The following is a 15,599-nucleotide window of genomic DNA, read 5'->3' as shown; positions in this document are numbered from 1 at the left end:
GAAATAGTCAATCCTACTACAAATTGCCTAAGCAAGTTTTTACTGCTCCATAGTCAAGAGAGTTTTTCTTTAGTTTCAGCTTTTCTGAATTCTTACCTTCCACTATTCTGGTTATCTCTATGTTTTTAAATATTTTGACAAATAGGACTGTATTCTTGACTTAAATGTGTGATTGACTAGTAATTCTACCTCTGTCTGAGCTTCTTATAATAGTTTTACTGTTTTTTATTACTGTTTTTACTATTTTATTATTTCTATTCCAGCCTTAACTAATGGAATATGAAATTGCCAGTCTATGTAGTATATAAAAAGTGGCTGGCTCATACAACATGCTAATTCATTGTTTATGGAATAAAATAGTCATTGGAAATCATATAGTACACTACCTCATAAATGGCCTAAAGCATGCTAGTATAAGATATATAGTAAATAAACAATACCTTACATACTACAAATGGCTGAGTTCACAAAACAAAGTCAAACAAACAAATTATAGGCACAATTAACATTTTCTAATGAACTCATTAGAAAATGCATTACCAATATATACTTTAATTCTTGATTTCTGCCTTCTTCCTTATCCATACCCCAAATTAAAATAGATATGGCATTAATCCAGGATTTTGCTTCCTTCACTATTCTAAAATAGTATTATATTTTTGTATTGTGCTTTAAATGATAAATAGCAACAAAATCAATGTATTTTTTATTATTTTAAAATGTTTTAGTGTTTTAAGTGTAATACAGATAGTCCTTGTTCATTTAGTGATGGTTCAAAATTACAACAGCACTGAAAAAAGAGTGTGACAGTTTTTCACACGATTGTTGTAACCTCCTCATGGTCACATGATCAAAATTCAGATGCTTGGCAACTGACTCATATTTATGATAGTTGTAGTGTTCCTGGGCCGTGTGATCCCCTTTGTCATCTTCTGACAAGGAAAGTCAATGGAGAAGCCAGATTTACTTAACAACCACATTACTAATTTGCAATGATTCACTTAACGATGGCAAGAAAGATAAAAAATGGGGCAAAACTCACTTAACTGTCTCACTTAGCAACAGAAATTTGAGGCTCAATTTTTTTAATTGTAAGCCACCCCATGTCATTGACTGGGATGGGCAGCTATAGAAATTCAATGAATGAATGAATGAATGAATGAATGAATGAATGAATGAATGAATGAAAATAAAATAATCTCTATAAACATGTATAATGTTTCATCTAAATCCACAAACTGACATTCCTGCTTACTTTTTATTATATATTTCAAATGATGGTTTTTTTAAAAAAAAAAATAAGTTCATCAACCTTAACATTTGTATTTTTTTTAATCAATAAAATTTATATAGCTGCCCATTTTCTTGCAAAAGAAAGAAAGGTGTACTTCTTTACAAAGCTCATTTGGATGTATCAACTTCCATTGCTAAGCTGCTTCAGTGCAAAAGTTATTTTGTATACCCCCCTCTCTCTCTCTTTCTCTCTCTCTCCCTCCCTCCCTCTCTCTCCCCATTATTAAGCAAGCTCTGCAAGGCTGGGTACCTTTTTGATGCTTGCCATTGAAGGGAGTGTTCCCTGCCACACCCTGCCGCACCTTAACCTTCACCCACTTGTCTGATGCCTGGGTTAAGCAGGCAAACAAAGGTAACGATTAAATGGCAACGCCAGAGGCTGGCACTTCCTGCTTACGGTACTAGGAAAGAGAAGAAAATCTAAGGCTGGCTCTTGTTCCAGCCTGATAGAGCCTACGGTGTTTGTCTATCTGGAACACCTCCTTTCATCACTTATGAGTTATGCATTTTTGCAACAGCATCTGTGAGGTTGCTTCCCCTTCCCTTCAATTCTGCCCTCTCTTTCCTGCACTCTGCATGGCTATTTAGTTTCCACACAATTTAGAGTATGCTCCAGCATTTCAACAATCCTGCATATATTTTAACTGTCACTTGAAAAAGAATTCCTGTGGACAGGAATAGGGTTATCTCAACATAAAGGAAATTGCTCCTAGGCCTAGGCCGTGGCACAGTATCATTTTTCTGCAGAGAGCCTGATTCTTGTGGGTGTCGTCTGTTGAAATCTCTATACAAGAGGTGGGTGTAACCAGAGTCCAGGTAGGTGGATCCATCTTTTCTCTCCCTGTCCTTTCCCTTTCCCATTTGTTAATACCGTAACTCTTTGGCCCCAAAGAAATTGCTATGCCTGACATTAACTTTAGGCTTCATTGTTTTTGTGTTTGGGGGATTTAAACTCAATGGGAGTCAAAGTTTGCCAGTGCTTTAGTCCATAAACGTCTGCCCTACACTAAATGCATAGATGGTCCTCGACTTACGACCACAATTGAGCCCAACGTTTCTGTTGAGACATTTGTTAAGTGAGTTTTGCCCCATTTTACAACTTTTCTTGCCACACTTGTTAAGTGAATCTCTGCGCTTGATAAGCTAGTAGCCCGGTTTTTAAGTGAAACTGGCTTCCCCATTGACTTTTCTTGTCAGAAGGTCACAAAAGGTGATCACATGATCCCAGGAACACTGCAACTGTCATAAATATGAACCAGTTTCCAAGCATCCACATTTTGATTACATGATCATAGGAATGCTGTAAAGGTCGTAACTTTGAAAAACTGTCATAAGTCACATTTTTCCGTGCCGTTGTAACTTTGAACGGTCATTAAACAAACGGTTGTAAGTCAGGGGCTACCTGTATTCTAAGTTTGTCAGACAAACTTGGCATACGTATATAGCGTATGTTTAAAGAGCTTTTTAGTCACCAGTGAATAATAATTACTGATCCCTTTATATCATGGGGTGGGATGAAGCTCATTTAAGAAAGCTTGATCCCCATCATCTCTAATTTTTAAAAATCAAGTCAAAATTTGCTTGAGTCGAGGTCCACTCCTAGAGACTACATAGATACCTCATATAGTTTTCTTGATAACAATATGGAAGTAGTTTCATTCTTAATAGTAGTACAGAAGTGGCTTATATTTTCTGGATATTTTTTCTAATTTTCTGGCTAGACAGAGCTCTCTAATTTCTTCATCAACATAATTAGACCTATTCCTGCTTTTTATTATTATTAGCCATTCTTTTTTTCTAATTTTTGTAGCTTAGCGGACACAATTTTGCAAGGGTTGTTTGAGTTTGTGTAAGCATATTTATGAAATTGGTGACAGTGCCTAGTTCTCTGTCTTTCTGACGCCTCTTTTTTATTGTCTTTATTTTTCCAAGCATCGGGGTCTTCTCCAGTGTCTGTTGTCTTCTTTATGTGTCCAAAATATTTAAGCATTAGGCTCATCGTTAGTGCTTCCAGTGAGCTGGGAGACAAACTTGGTATTAATGGAGAATGGAGAATATATTTAATATGGGGTTTCCTCAAAATACTTGTTTTTATGTGACTATCTACATGTCTGTGTATATGCATATACACACCTACATACACACACATACGTGCCTATACGTAAAAAGTAAGCATGTTAAGAGAATATATGTAATATAGTTTATTTATTTATTTATTTATTTTATTGGATTTGTATACCGCCCTATTCCCATAGGACTCAATAGTTCTCGATTTACGACCATAATTGAGCCAAAAATTTCTGTTGCATAGCGAGACAGTGGTTAAGTGAATTTTGCTCTACAGTTAAGTAAGTCATTGCAGTTGTTAAGTGAATCTGGCTTCCCAATTGACTTTGCTTATGAGAAGTTCACGAAAAGGTGGTCACATGACCCCAGGATACTGCAACCACCATAAATATAAGTCAGTTGCCAAGTGTCTGAATTTTGATCACATGACCATGGGATGCTGCAGGTCGTATGTATGAAAAATGGTCATAGGTCACTATTTTCTGTGCTGTTATAACTTTGAATGGTCACTAAATAAACTGGTTAAGTCGAGGACTACCTGTACATACTTGTGATTAGAAGAAAAAGATGACCTTCTCAGTAGATACTGGGATTGAGTATGGCTTTCTATTTTGTATAGAAATATACAAATATACAGCTGTAGGTGACTAGGTTAGATCAGAACGGATACAGATCTGTATTTTGAAGATTTTGGTGTGTGTTCTCCCAAAATTCTTGAGTGTGTGGGTGAGTTTTAGCTTAACCCCTTAATTCTTATTCCCTGCTATTGCAAGCAGTTAAGATAACTGTACTAATATCCACTCCTAGCCATTTTCATCTTAATGATCACTTTAGGTACATGTTAAAAAAATCTAATCTTTCGTGTGTACATTATGATCTTTGGTGTGTTTTCTTCTTTTCCTTCTCTGGAATCTGAATGTGGTATGCAAATCTCTCTATGTTGTTCATCTGTGTTTATTTTGAATATGGCAGGGTGTAACTTATGTCTGAGCTGTGCCTTCAAGTGGTATTTGTCTGTGGTTTCTGATTTCAATGTATGTATTTGACATGGGATTATTTCTACATAATTTTATGACATTTGTACATACCTGTTTGTAAACATTTATTCTTCAGTATGCTGGCTGAACTGTTTGTGTCTAGTTAAATTGTCATATAGGAGAGGACATTTAGATCAGAGGTTGGTTATAACTGTCATTTAAATTTGTATCTCCATACAGTCTGATTCATTACAAAATATTTACTCGGAAGGCATTTCTAGAAGAACCATGTTATCTTCACAGAGGCAGTTCTTTCAAAGAACTGCTTCCCTGATATTTACTAACCCTGGAAACTCTTGTAATCCTGAAGAATCAGATTGGGTTTTTGGCGCTCGGAGAATGAAACTGATCCGCCTTTTTGAATGCATTTTTTTTTTTAAAAAAGAACAGTACCGATTTGTCACCTTTCTTCCAAGTAAGGCTGGCTGGTTGGCTGCCTGCCTTATGAGCGTTATTTACTTTTCTCCTTATAATAACTCCATGAGGTTGGCTAGGGCTGAAGGAGTGATATGCCAAAGATCACACAGTCAACTTAAAACCTCTAACTAAGAGGTACTCAGGGCTTTTTTTGTCATAGAACGCTCAGAATGGAGTTCCGGCACCTTTTTTGGATGGAACCTTGTAGGGTAGGCAAGGCGGGTTGTATGACATGTGTGAGTTCCGGCACCTTTTTCTTTTACAAAAAAAAAGCACTTGGAGGTACTCAATTCCAAACTAATACCCAGCCGGCCGCCAAGGCATGACCACGACGCCTCTCGGGAATTCTATCCAAAAAATGAAAGAAAGCCGTCCTCCGCCCCTAATACCTCTGGGTTACAATAATAATAATAATAATAATAATAATAATAATAATAATAATAATAATAATAATAATAATAATAATAATAATAATAATAATAATTTTATTTGTATACCGCCCTTCTCCCGAAGGACTCAGGGCAGTGAACAGGGAAAACATATAAAAATACAAAATACAAAAATTAAAAAGAATTAAACGAGACGCCCAAGTTACAACAATAGATTAAAATACATTTAAAACAACAATAAAATCCAAACCCATCCCCCATTTATACCACAACTATAAAATCCCTCCTGGCCGTGGCTCCAAACTGCTCCTCGAACAGATCTCAACAACAGAAGTGAAGGCAAATCAATGGCTTTCAAACAAGAACGCAAGTATTAAAAGGAACAAGATTGACCAACGGCATTAATCAAAGCCATTCATTTTATCAATGCCCATGCTTGCTTAGAAACAAGCAGCGCCTAAATTCAGGGAGGCTTATTCCCCAGCGCCAAGGACGTCACGCAGCACCTCTCCCGCGCGCGTCTCCCGCTTCCTGCGTGCCTTCGCGCTCGCACGGCCGCCCCTCGTCCTTCGCCGCGGCTGCGCCCTTTTTGCCGCTTTCGCTCCCGGTTTCCTCGCTCTCCCGCCCATCCCGTTACTCTGACGCGTCTGCCTTCCAACCCACCCGCTCCCCCCCCCGCAGCCCCCCCCGCGGGCTGTTTACTGGAGCACGAGCTGCCGAGCAATGAGCTCAGTTCCCCTTTCGCGTGAGCCGCGGTGGGCGGAGGCGCTCCGCTCTCCAGCCAATGACGGCGCCCTTCCGCCAGCGTCGCGGGCACTGCCAGAATAAAAGGCGCCGGGAAACGCACGCTGCAGCCCAGATAATTCACAATTGGCATCTGCGCGCTTGGAGGCTCTCCCTTGGCCGGTACGGTACCTGCTCCTTTTGCTTCTCGGGGAAGGGCTGGAAGCCGGCACGCTCGTCCCGTGGGCTTGCCTTCAGTGGGGGACGAGCGTGAATCAGCCTCGCTAGCAGAGCTTAGTCAGGGCGGGTGGTTGGAGAAGCCGCCGGAAAGACGAGCTTGTTTCTTCCCCCCCCTTCTTCTGTCTGTCTCGCTCTGAAATCTGGAAGTGAAGCTTGGGAGGGAGGCGGAAGCGCGCTCTCCTCGCGTTGGGAGAAGAACTCGATCCACGCCCCAGGCAGGCAGCTAGAGAAGGCCTTTGCTGCGAGCCCCGAGCCATCTCGGACGGTCCTAGCCCGGGTATCCACCCCCTCCTCCTCCCAGCGCGCGGCTGATGTGCACGAAGATGGAGCAGCTTTTCTACCCTGACTCCTTTTTCTCCGGCTACAGCCAGGACTACAAGGCGCTGAAGTCGGGCATGGCTTTGAACCTGTCGGCCGAGCCGTTCCGCGGCCTGAAGTCCCAGCTTCCCCATCACCTCCGCGGCCAAGAAGACAGCCCCGCTGGCTACTTTCCGAGCTCGCTTCAGCAACAGTCGGCTGAAACGGCGAGCTCCTCGCTTAAGCTGGCCGCCCCGGAGTTGGAGCGCCTTATAGTTCAGAACAGCAACGGCGTGATCACCACCACTCCCACGCCCCCGGGACAATACTACTACCCGCGGGGAGCCACCGAAGAGCAGGAAGGCTTCGCCGACGGCTTCGTCAAGGCGCTGGACGATCTCCATAAGATGAACCACATGCCACCCCCCAACGTCTCGATCGGGGCCGCGGTAGCAGCTTCGTCGGCCAGCAGCGGCTATGGTGCTTCCCTTCCCCAGGAGCCGCCTCCGGTCTACACCAACTTGACCAGCTATAACCCCACCGGCTCTCTGAGTACTACGTCCAGCTTCCCCAGTGCCAACCTGAGCTACATGCCGCAGCCTCACGGCCTAGCTTTGCCCCACCCCGCGCGGGGCTTCAAAGAGGAGCCCCAGACTGTGCCGGATGTGCAAAGCCCGCCCGTGTCTCCCATTAACATGGAAGATCAGGAGCGCATCAAGGTGGAGAGGAAGCGGCTGCGCAACCGCCTGGCCGCCACCAAATGCAGGAAGAGGAAGCTGGAGCGCATCGCTCGGCTGGAGGAGAAGGTGAAGAGCTTAAAGAACGAGAACGCGGGACTGTCTAACACGGCCAGCGCGCTCCGAGACCAGGTAGCGCAGCTGAAGCAGAAAGTAATGAACCACGTGAACAACGGCTGCCAGCTCCTCTTGACGACCAAGATGCAGCAGTCCTTCTGATGCGGTGAGGGACCGGGTAGATCGCCGTCGTCTCAGAGACTTTTTCCCGCCCTGAGAAGGAGAAGTGGACTTGTCACGCAAAAGTTTACACGGAGCCGGACTGACGTTCTGCGTCTCTGTTTCCAAGTCCGTGTTTTCCTAGTTAACGTCTGTGACTCAGTCTGGTGGATCCAGAACTTCGATCTGTGCTGAGTGTGTACAAGTTTTTTTATAGCTGTCAGTGAGCGTGATTTCGTATGTGTGTGTATTTAAAAGAAACGCGTTTCTCTCGCTCTCTTGGCGCTCTCGGCTGCATCGCTGGATGGTGCAGTGGAACTGGAGGTACTCGAGACGGAGTCCAGAAAACTGGCCTTTGGGTCTCTTTCACGCCAGTAGAAAAAGAAATGGACTTAATTTAATTTATAACTGAAAGAGAAGGGACCAGAACAGAGTTTAAACAGGGATGTAATGAAATCTCAGCCTCTCTCTTCCCCCAAGAGGCCATTGCGTGGACAAAAGGGCCAAGAAGGGGAAGCGGGTTTGTTTACTAGCGCTTTTAATACTTTTGAGTCCTCAAGTTCACTCCCCATGATTGTATTTGTGTGTTTTGACTTTTTATTGAAACTATTTAAGTAAACAATGTTCGAACTACTTTATACGTGTGCCTCTTTTCATGTGCCAACTCCTTTACCTTTTTTTTTTTTTTTAAAAAAGTATTTTGTGGATTTCTCTACAGGCATGGACGCGACCTACTTAATCTCTTAACAATACCTCGGGGAAAAAACTTATCAAACGTAGATAGATGGGGAAGATTTAATTTCTGGAACGCCCATCTGACGGCAGTACCTGGTCGTTAACCCTTCCGGTGGATGTTTATTCTTCCTAATGGGCCTGTTAGCATAAACCTAAATTAGACCGGCCGTCATGTGCCCGGTGGAATTCACCGCGTTTCCTTCTGGCTCGCTTGCCTTTCCTCATCTTCCCCGCATGGTGCCACCTGCTCTGCCTCTGCTTGCCCTCCCCCTTCCGCCGCGCGTCATTCTCCCGAGGTTTTCGGAGTCGGTTCCCTTCCCCCCCCTCCCCTCCCAGTTTTTCCCTTTGATGTCAAACTCTCCGCTTGGATTGCTTAAAGCTCCGGTGTCTTCGAAAGCCTGTCAGGGACGGGAAAGGGAGGGAGCGCGCCTCAGGGCCTCAGGGCTTGGCCTCCCACACGCCTCGCTTGGCTTCGCTTCCTTGATCTCGCAAGTTCTGACTTCAGCCCCAGTGGGCGGAGCCTGCGGGGCCAAAGCGGGAGAGGGGTCGTGCTGACGCAGGGGAAGATGGCCATATATGGGCAGTTTCTGCCTCGTGACGTTTCTGCCGGTCGGGCTCCATTCCGGGAACCCCCGCCCACGTTGCCAGGCAAAGGCCCCTAGATGTCAATTTCCAGCCAAACAAGGAAGGGGGCGACGTTTTGGGGCTGGGAATGTCCCAAGACGCCGCGAAGCCACGAACTTCAGCGAGCTGGCTGGGTGGAGCGCGCTTAGCCCGTGGGGGCAACGCAAATGCCTGGTTCACACGTTTGCCCTGAGGCGCGAGGCGCGAGGCGGGCGGGCGGGGCGGGGCGGGGGGGGAAGGGAATGACACGCTGTCGAAGGCTCGTGGTTGTGGATTTTCAGCTTTTGCTTTTGTTAGTTTTCCCGTAAGACTTGTCTCTTGCCGAGAAGCTTAGCGTGCTCAACCCAAAAGTATTGCTCCGTAAATATCGCGGAGTTTGTGCTGGCGAGGAAAGAGCCCGGCTCCCCATTTCAGAAGCCGTGTCTTCTTAATTGAGAGAGCATATCCGTATCGGATTTCTACAAACGGAGATGATCTTAACCAGGGGTCTTCAAACTTGGCCCTTTTATGACTTGTGGACTTCAACTCCCAGAATTCCTCAGCCAGCATGGCTGGCTGAGGAATTCTGGGAGTTGAAGTCCACAAGTCATAAAAGGGCCAAGTTTGAAGACCCCTGATCTTAACGATTGAACGTATCTAATCTCGATTTTCCTTCGGAAATAAAACGCTAAGCTAGGCCTAAAATAGTGCAGTTGAGGGTATTGGCTGGCTTTATCCCTCATCCGGGAGCTGAGAAACTATTAGTACCTGAGGCTACTTTGGCTCTCAAATCGAAAATCTCAGTTCCTTTCCTACTTGCTGGCTAAGCAAGGCACCTCTTCCAGAAGACCTGTTCAGAAGATTCGTTAGTGGGTCGTATGTTACCATTAGTGGTGTTTTGCTAATTTGGTGAAGGATCTAAGACCGGGGTCTTCAAACTTGGCCCTTTTATGACTTGTGGACTTCAACTCCCAGAATTCCTCAGCCAACGTGCCTGGCTGAGGAATTCTGGGAGTTGAAGTCCACAAGTCATAAAAGGGCCAAATTTGAAGATCCCTCGTCTAAGAAAAGAGTTTTCTTGCTCTTTGTCAGTTTTGTGAAAATCTGTTTTGGTGCCCTTTACAGAAGACACCGAATTCACCAATTGCTGTAAGCTAGACTTAATTTAGTCATGGCTGGTTGAATAACAAAAAACTGGGGTATGTGCTGGGGTAGACACATATTTGTAGTTGATTTCACACAACATATAGAAAGGACACGGTGGCTCAGTGGGTTAGGACGCTGAGCTTGTCGATCAGATGGTCGGCAGTTTGGCGGGTCGAATCCTGAGTGCCGAGTAGCAGAGTGAGCACCTGTTACTCGTCCCAGCTTCTGCCAACCTAGCAGTTTGAAAGCACGTAAAAATGCAAGTAGAAAAATAGGGACCACTACGGTGGGAAGGTAACAGCGTTCTGTGCGCCTTTGGCGTCTAGCCATGCCGGCCACATGACCACGGAGACGTCCTTGGACAAGCGCTGGCTCTTTGGCTTTGAAACGGAGATGAGCACGGGCCCCTAGAGTCGGAAACGACTAGCACGCATGTGCGGGGGAACATTTACCTTTACCTTTTATAGAAAGGAACCAAGCAAACTGTTTAGTGGGTTAATGTGCTGGGGGAACTAAGTCTTTCTGACTTGTTTTAGGCATTGTTAAGGCATGATCGGAATAATCACAATAGGCTGGATGCAAGCAACGTGCTAAGACAAAGTCAACCAAACCATATGAATTAATATGCTGTATGGTCCAGCCGTCTATTTCCACTAATAATAGTTGGGGCAAACCTTAGATAGCTGTGTATTTAAGAGTCACTGTAGTTCAATGGTTCAAGTGTTGGTGTAACACTGGGATAATCCAGGTTTAAGTCCTTCTCCAGTTATGGATATAGCTGGGTGATTTGGGGCTAGTTGTTCTCTTTCAGCCCAACCTGTCTCCTAGGGTGGCTGTTATAGAGAAAAATAGGAAGAGCGAATGTTACATACACCACTATGAGCTCTAAGAAGAAAGACAATGTAAACCTAAGTAAATTGCTAACGAAGCAAACTACAATCCACAATTGGAGCTCATCATGATTGGTTTCTGTGCCTCAGAATATGTTCCTTGTACATTTTATTTTTGTTGCACTATGTGCTTCCTGATGCCTTGTACTGCAGGAAGTACATCTGACAGGACAGAAGAAGAAATGTAAGGCAGCTTAAATAAATGCACTAAGTTTTCTCCTTCATTGGTACTAAGTTTTATATAATGTAAATATAGTGACAGATCTAAACAAATTTAGATCATCACCGCCATCTTTGCTATGCACAATGTACAATTTTTCTTATGGGATTTTCAAGAGCATATTTTTACTTCTGCATCTGTAAAGAAGAGCTATAGAGCTATACACAATAGGAGTTTCCCATTTAAAATGTATCTTACTTCCATTTCTTGCTTAACTGTCTTTGAGTGGTTCACAGGTAAAACTAAATTGTGAGGCAAATTTGCCTTTGTGTGAGGCATGATGTGAACTTACCCATTATAGGTCAGTACATGGATATGCCAAAGTTTTCCTGAGTTTAGGACTTCTCTTGATTTTGAGTGGAGTATGCTGGGGGCCATATTCCAAAAAAGAGTAGATGCAGTCAGGATAACATCTAATTTTGATTCCATTTAATTTAATTTTAAATAAGTTACTCCCTATATGGTCAAGTCTTCCCTCTGATCATATGAAAGATTAACAATTTAGTAACAATGTTCAAAAACTCTGGGTAGATGCTTCAGGGCTTTAGATTCTGCACTTCTGGCTTACTGTGATGCACAAACTATGCTGCAAAGTAGCTGTCTTTTCAGCCATGATTATTCCTGAATTCTGTTGTGAGAAAATCTGAAGGATCTTTGATTTGCTTATTGACTTTGCTAATGTTTATTCTTAAAGTTGGCTAGAATACTGTCAATTTGTAAAAACACTTTGACTAGTCTTTTCTTTGGTGTCATCAGACTGATGGCCTTGGGTAGCATTGTGGCTAGGTTCACACATCACAGTAAACCATGGCTTATTTTAACTATGATTTGTCAAATCACATTTGGGTTAAAATGACACTAAATTAGAAATTACAGCTTAGTATGATGAATAATAGGGACGCGGTGGCTCAGTGGGTTAGGACGCTGAGCTTGTCGATCAGAAGGTCGGCAGTTTGGCGGGTCGAATCCCGAGTGCCGCGTAACAGAGTGAGTGCCTGTTACTCGTCCCAGCTCCTGCCAACCTAGCAGTTCGAAAGCACGTAAAAAGGCAAGTAGAAAAATAGGGACCACTACGGTGGGAAGGTAACAGCGTTCCGTGCGCCTTTGGCGTCTAGTCATGCCGGCCACATGACCACGGAGACGTCCTCGGACAAGCGCTGGCTCTTTGGCTTTGAAACGGAGATGAGCACCGGCCCTTAGAGTTGGAAACGACTAGCACGCATGTGCGGGGGAACCTTTACCTTTTTATGATGAATAATTACAGGCTGCGTGTCAGAAAATGTATAGCAGAGAGAACATAGTGTCCTGGACCATTGGATTTTAGTTTTTGTGTCAGCTTTTTTTAATTTAGAGATTTTGTTTAGGCAATGGAACACCAGGCATTCTATATTTCATATATGCCCTGGCTCAAAATCCAGCATGTGCTTCCAACTGGACTTGTAAATGAAGTTGTGGGTGGGCTAAGACAAAGTTACTCATAACAGCAGGATGTGATATCTTGCTTTTCTTGTCTTAAAAAAATTGCTAGTCCACGATTCAGCCACAGATCAAAAGGTCAGTGTGACTCAATAAAAAGTAGATGGGATGTCGGACCATAAAGAACATTTATAGTCATCTAATAGCAATGGCTGAAGAAAGACATGCGCATTGGGGTTTTCCTGGAGTGGAACTGCCAAATTCATTTTGGCAATTTGTCTTCAAAGATTACTTGACAAGTGTTCATAAAGGCAACACTAACTTTATGTATGACACATAGAGTGGTTTTGAATTGGGGGAGGACATGGTTATTTCTCACAGTATAGATGCCAAAGTTGGGGAAAGGAGAACTGGCAACCACTGTTCTTGATTTGTATATACAGTTTCTGATTATATATGATGTGAAACACAGGTTTCACCAAAAAAAAGAAAAAAAAGAAAATCATGTTATTTTTAAAAGCTTATAAAATAACTTGCTAAGAACAACTTTGAAAAGCCTAACTTTACTAGATTAGTTAAGAATTAATCAGCAGATAATTTTTTGTCAAATAAATTTCATATTTTAGTTTTTTTAAATTTTATATGGTTTCTTTGTTTCCAAAAAGTCTTATGGAGTAAATCAAATGTGAACATTTGTATTTCAACCATTCTTCTGGGAACATGAGATTTTCTTAAACCTTGCTATAATTGGAAGGTCTCATACTTGCTATTGTAGCCGTAATTTGCTGAACAAGATAGGATGAAATGTCAATTCACACGGATTGTGACTTACGGTGGTGCGTGAACTCACTAAGTTGTGTGCTATTATTTTTAATTTGTCCTATTATTGGAAGCAAGGGCTATGCAGAGGAGCCTAGCTCAAAAATACTTTCATAAGCTGAGAGGCAGAACAGAAATATATTAAAAAATGGGAAATTAGATTTTGATTTAGGAACTGTATCTTTACAACTCCTATGATCCCAAATTAGGATAGTAAGGGCATACGAGGAATAAAATAGGTGTACAAGGACATTTAACCCTGAGTCAGGGTTTTGATGGAGGTCTCATGAGCAGACAGAAATTATAGCAGTCAAACTCCTCAAGTCCCATTTATCACTGAGGATAAACAATGGATTTTGGGAAGGGGTAGCTAGTGAGTGCCTGCTACTCGTCCCAGCTTCTGCCAACCTAGCAGTTCGAAAGCACGTAAAAAATGCAAGTAGAAAAATAGGGACCACTACGGTGGGAAGGTAACAGTGTTCTGTGCGCCTTTGGCGTCTAGGTCATGCCGGCCACATGACCATGGAGACGTCCTCGGAAAAGCGCTGGCTCTTCGGCTTTGAAACGGAGATGAGCACTGGCCCCTAGAGTCGGAAACGACTAGCACGCATGTGCGGGGGAACCTTTACCTTTACCTTAGCTAGCACCAGAGTACCAAACTCCTTCTGACTATGTTGCCTTCTTGGGTTCTTAACTACTTGTTGCTATCACTTAAAGGAACTGGGCTAGATCCTTGCTAGGCCTTCCTGGTAGGACGATGAGCTGATGTGGAAATGGAATGTGGCTGCAGTATTTATGGCACAGCTGAAGATGAGGCAGCGCCTTGTCCCTGTCCTCATCTGTTCCTCTGGGCAAGGGAGTGGAGGGTGGCAAGAGAGGAGAGGGAGGGAGAGAGGCAGGCAGGGAGTTTTCCTTTTTTCTTTCATTTCATACCTAAATGATTGAAGTTGGAAGGGACAGGAGAAACTGGGAAGGTAAAAATAAGGCACGGAGAACCCTTTAATGCTCCGACATCATAAGGTAACTTAAAGGAAGTAAAAAAAGCAAAACAGGTTATCAAGGAACAAGTAGCATAAATACACTGGGACAAAACTGGAACAGCAAACTTGCAAAACAAGTTGTAACTAACAAAGGATGCTGGGGACAACACAGACATTTAAGACTATTAGCAAGCAAAGTAAATCTGGGGATGGGGAAGTGGATTTGTTGCTCTGCTCCAAACAAGCAGATCAGGTGCACGTGTGTGCGCGTGCCTGTGTTTGTTTTAAGATTGGGATTGGGATTACTCAATGTGCAGTTCTTGGCAAAGAAGGAAATTGCAGTGATACGTAATATTGACAAAAACAAAGATGCTAAAAGGTAGAATGGTGATTCAAAATACTTGGGCAATCTGAATTCAAGTTGCTGAATCTTGGTGGCTTCAAGAGTCTTAAAAGGGATATGGGGCAAATTTCTTAAAGATAAATATGCAGAAGCCAGGTCATACATTTGTTTTGGGGTGGGTTTTTTTTTTTACATTTATCTTGACTCTTCGAAGGACTTAGAATGGATACCTCACAGGAAATGTAAGACAATAAAGTTGTAACAGACTGAACCTGGCTGGCATTTACTAGGTGAATCAAGGAGGAGTTATTTTTTTCACTCTTCCAGGAAGGCACAGGAACATGAACATCTGGGGGGGGGGGATTCTACAATTGTTGGGCACAATCTCCTCTGTGTAAGCTTGAAACATAGGTGGTAAAGTCAACAAAATTATACTAAGAACTAAGGAGAAATGCTGAGATGGGCAGCGTCCAAGGCATATCAGACTTCGAGATCAAAATTAATACCTTGAATTTTATCCACAAGACGCAGGAAAAAGGAGTAGTGGATAGCACAACTCTTTTGCCAGGGTTTTATAAAGTGATTCAAAGAATGACGAGCTTTAAAAAAAATAGCAAGATATTGGAATAAATCAAGCAACTAGATTTTAAGGCAAGAGAACAAAACTTGCTTTAAAAAAAGGACAGCATAAATTTAGCTTCTGTATTCTTTATCAGAAACTTAAGTCAAATTATCCATTTTGGCAGGATAATATATTCTGAAGATATTACTGAGTACCTCCATGGCAAAATAGCCTTTTTGCCTTATTAAAAAGTTTGAGGAAGAAATACAAAGATAATAGGAAGTGGGTAGCCACCTCATATACTAATGAACAGGATTATCTATTTTCTCATCCAAATGATAAGCAGTTGGCAAGGAAGAGATACAAACATGCAGTAAATTGGCAGACAAAATAAAAACAGCAAAAAACAATGCTAAAATGTTACGCACAGGAAAGTAAATGATGGTAAACCTTGTGCTCTGGGGATTAG

General features: G+C 42.9%; 1 protein-coding gene across 2 annotated transcripts; it reads left to right on the top strand.

The window, feature by feature from the left end:
* The first annotated feature begins 5,986 nt into the window (after positions 1-5,986).
* JUNB (JunB proto-oncogene, AP-1 transcription factor subunit) lies at positions 5,987-8,054 on the top strand. 2 transcript variants are annotated; one of them, XM_083352111.1, is made up of 2 exons: positions 5,987-6,109; positions 6,534-8,054. In XM_083352111.1, exons 1-2 carry the CDS (start codon positions 5,988-5,990, stop codon positions 7,417-7,419), a joined length of 1,008 nt encoding a protein of 335 aa, XP_083208237.1. In that variant the 5' UTR covers position 5,987; the 3' UTR covers positions 7,420-8,054. The 2 variants fall into 2 exon arrangements, with proteins under 2 accessions (XP_083208237.1, XP_083208238.1); XM_083352112.1 differs by having other exon boundaries at positions 6,051-8,054.
* Positions 8,055-15,599: the final 7,545 nt, after the last annotated feature.

This window comes from Vipera ursinii (genome assembly GCF_947247035.1).
Source record: "Vipera ursinii genome assembly, chromosome: 2".
Classification (NCBI taxonomy): domain Eukaryota; kingdom Metazoa; phylum Chordata; class Lepidosauria; order Squamata; family Viperidae; genus Vipera; species Vipera ursinii.
The sequence above is the reverse complement of the archived record's forward strand: the minus strand, read 5'-3'. Positions and strand labels throughout refer to the sequence as shown.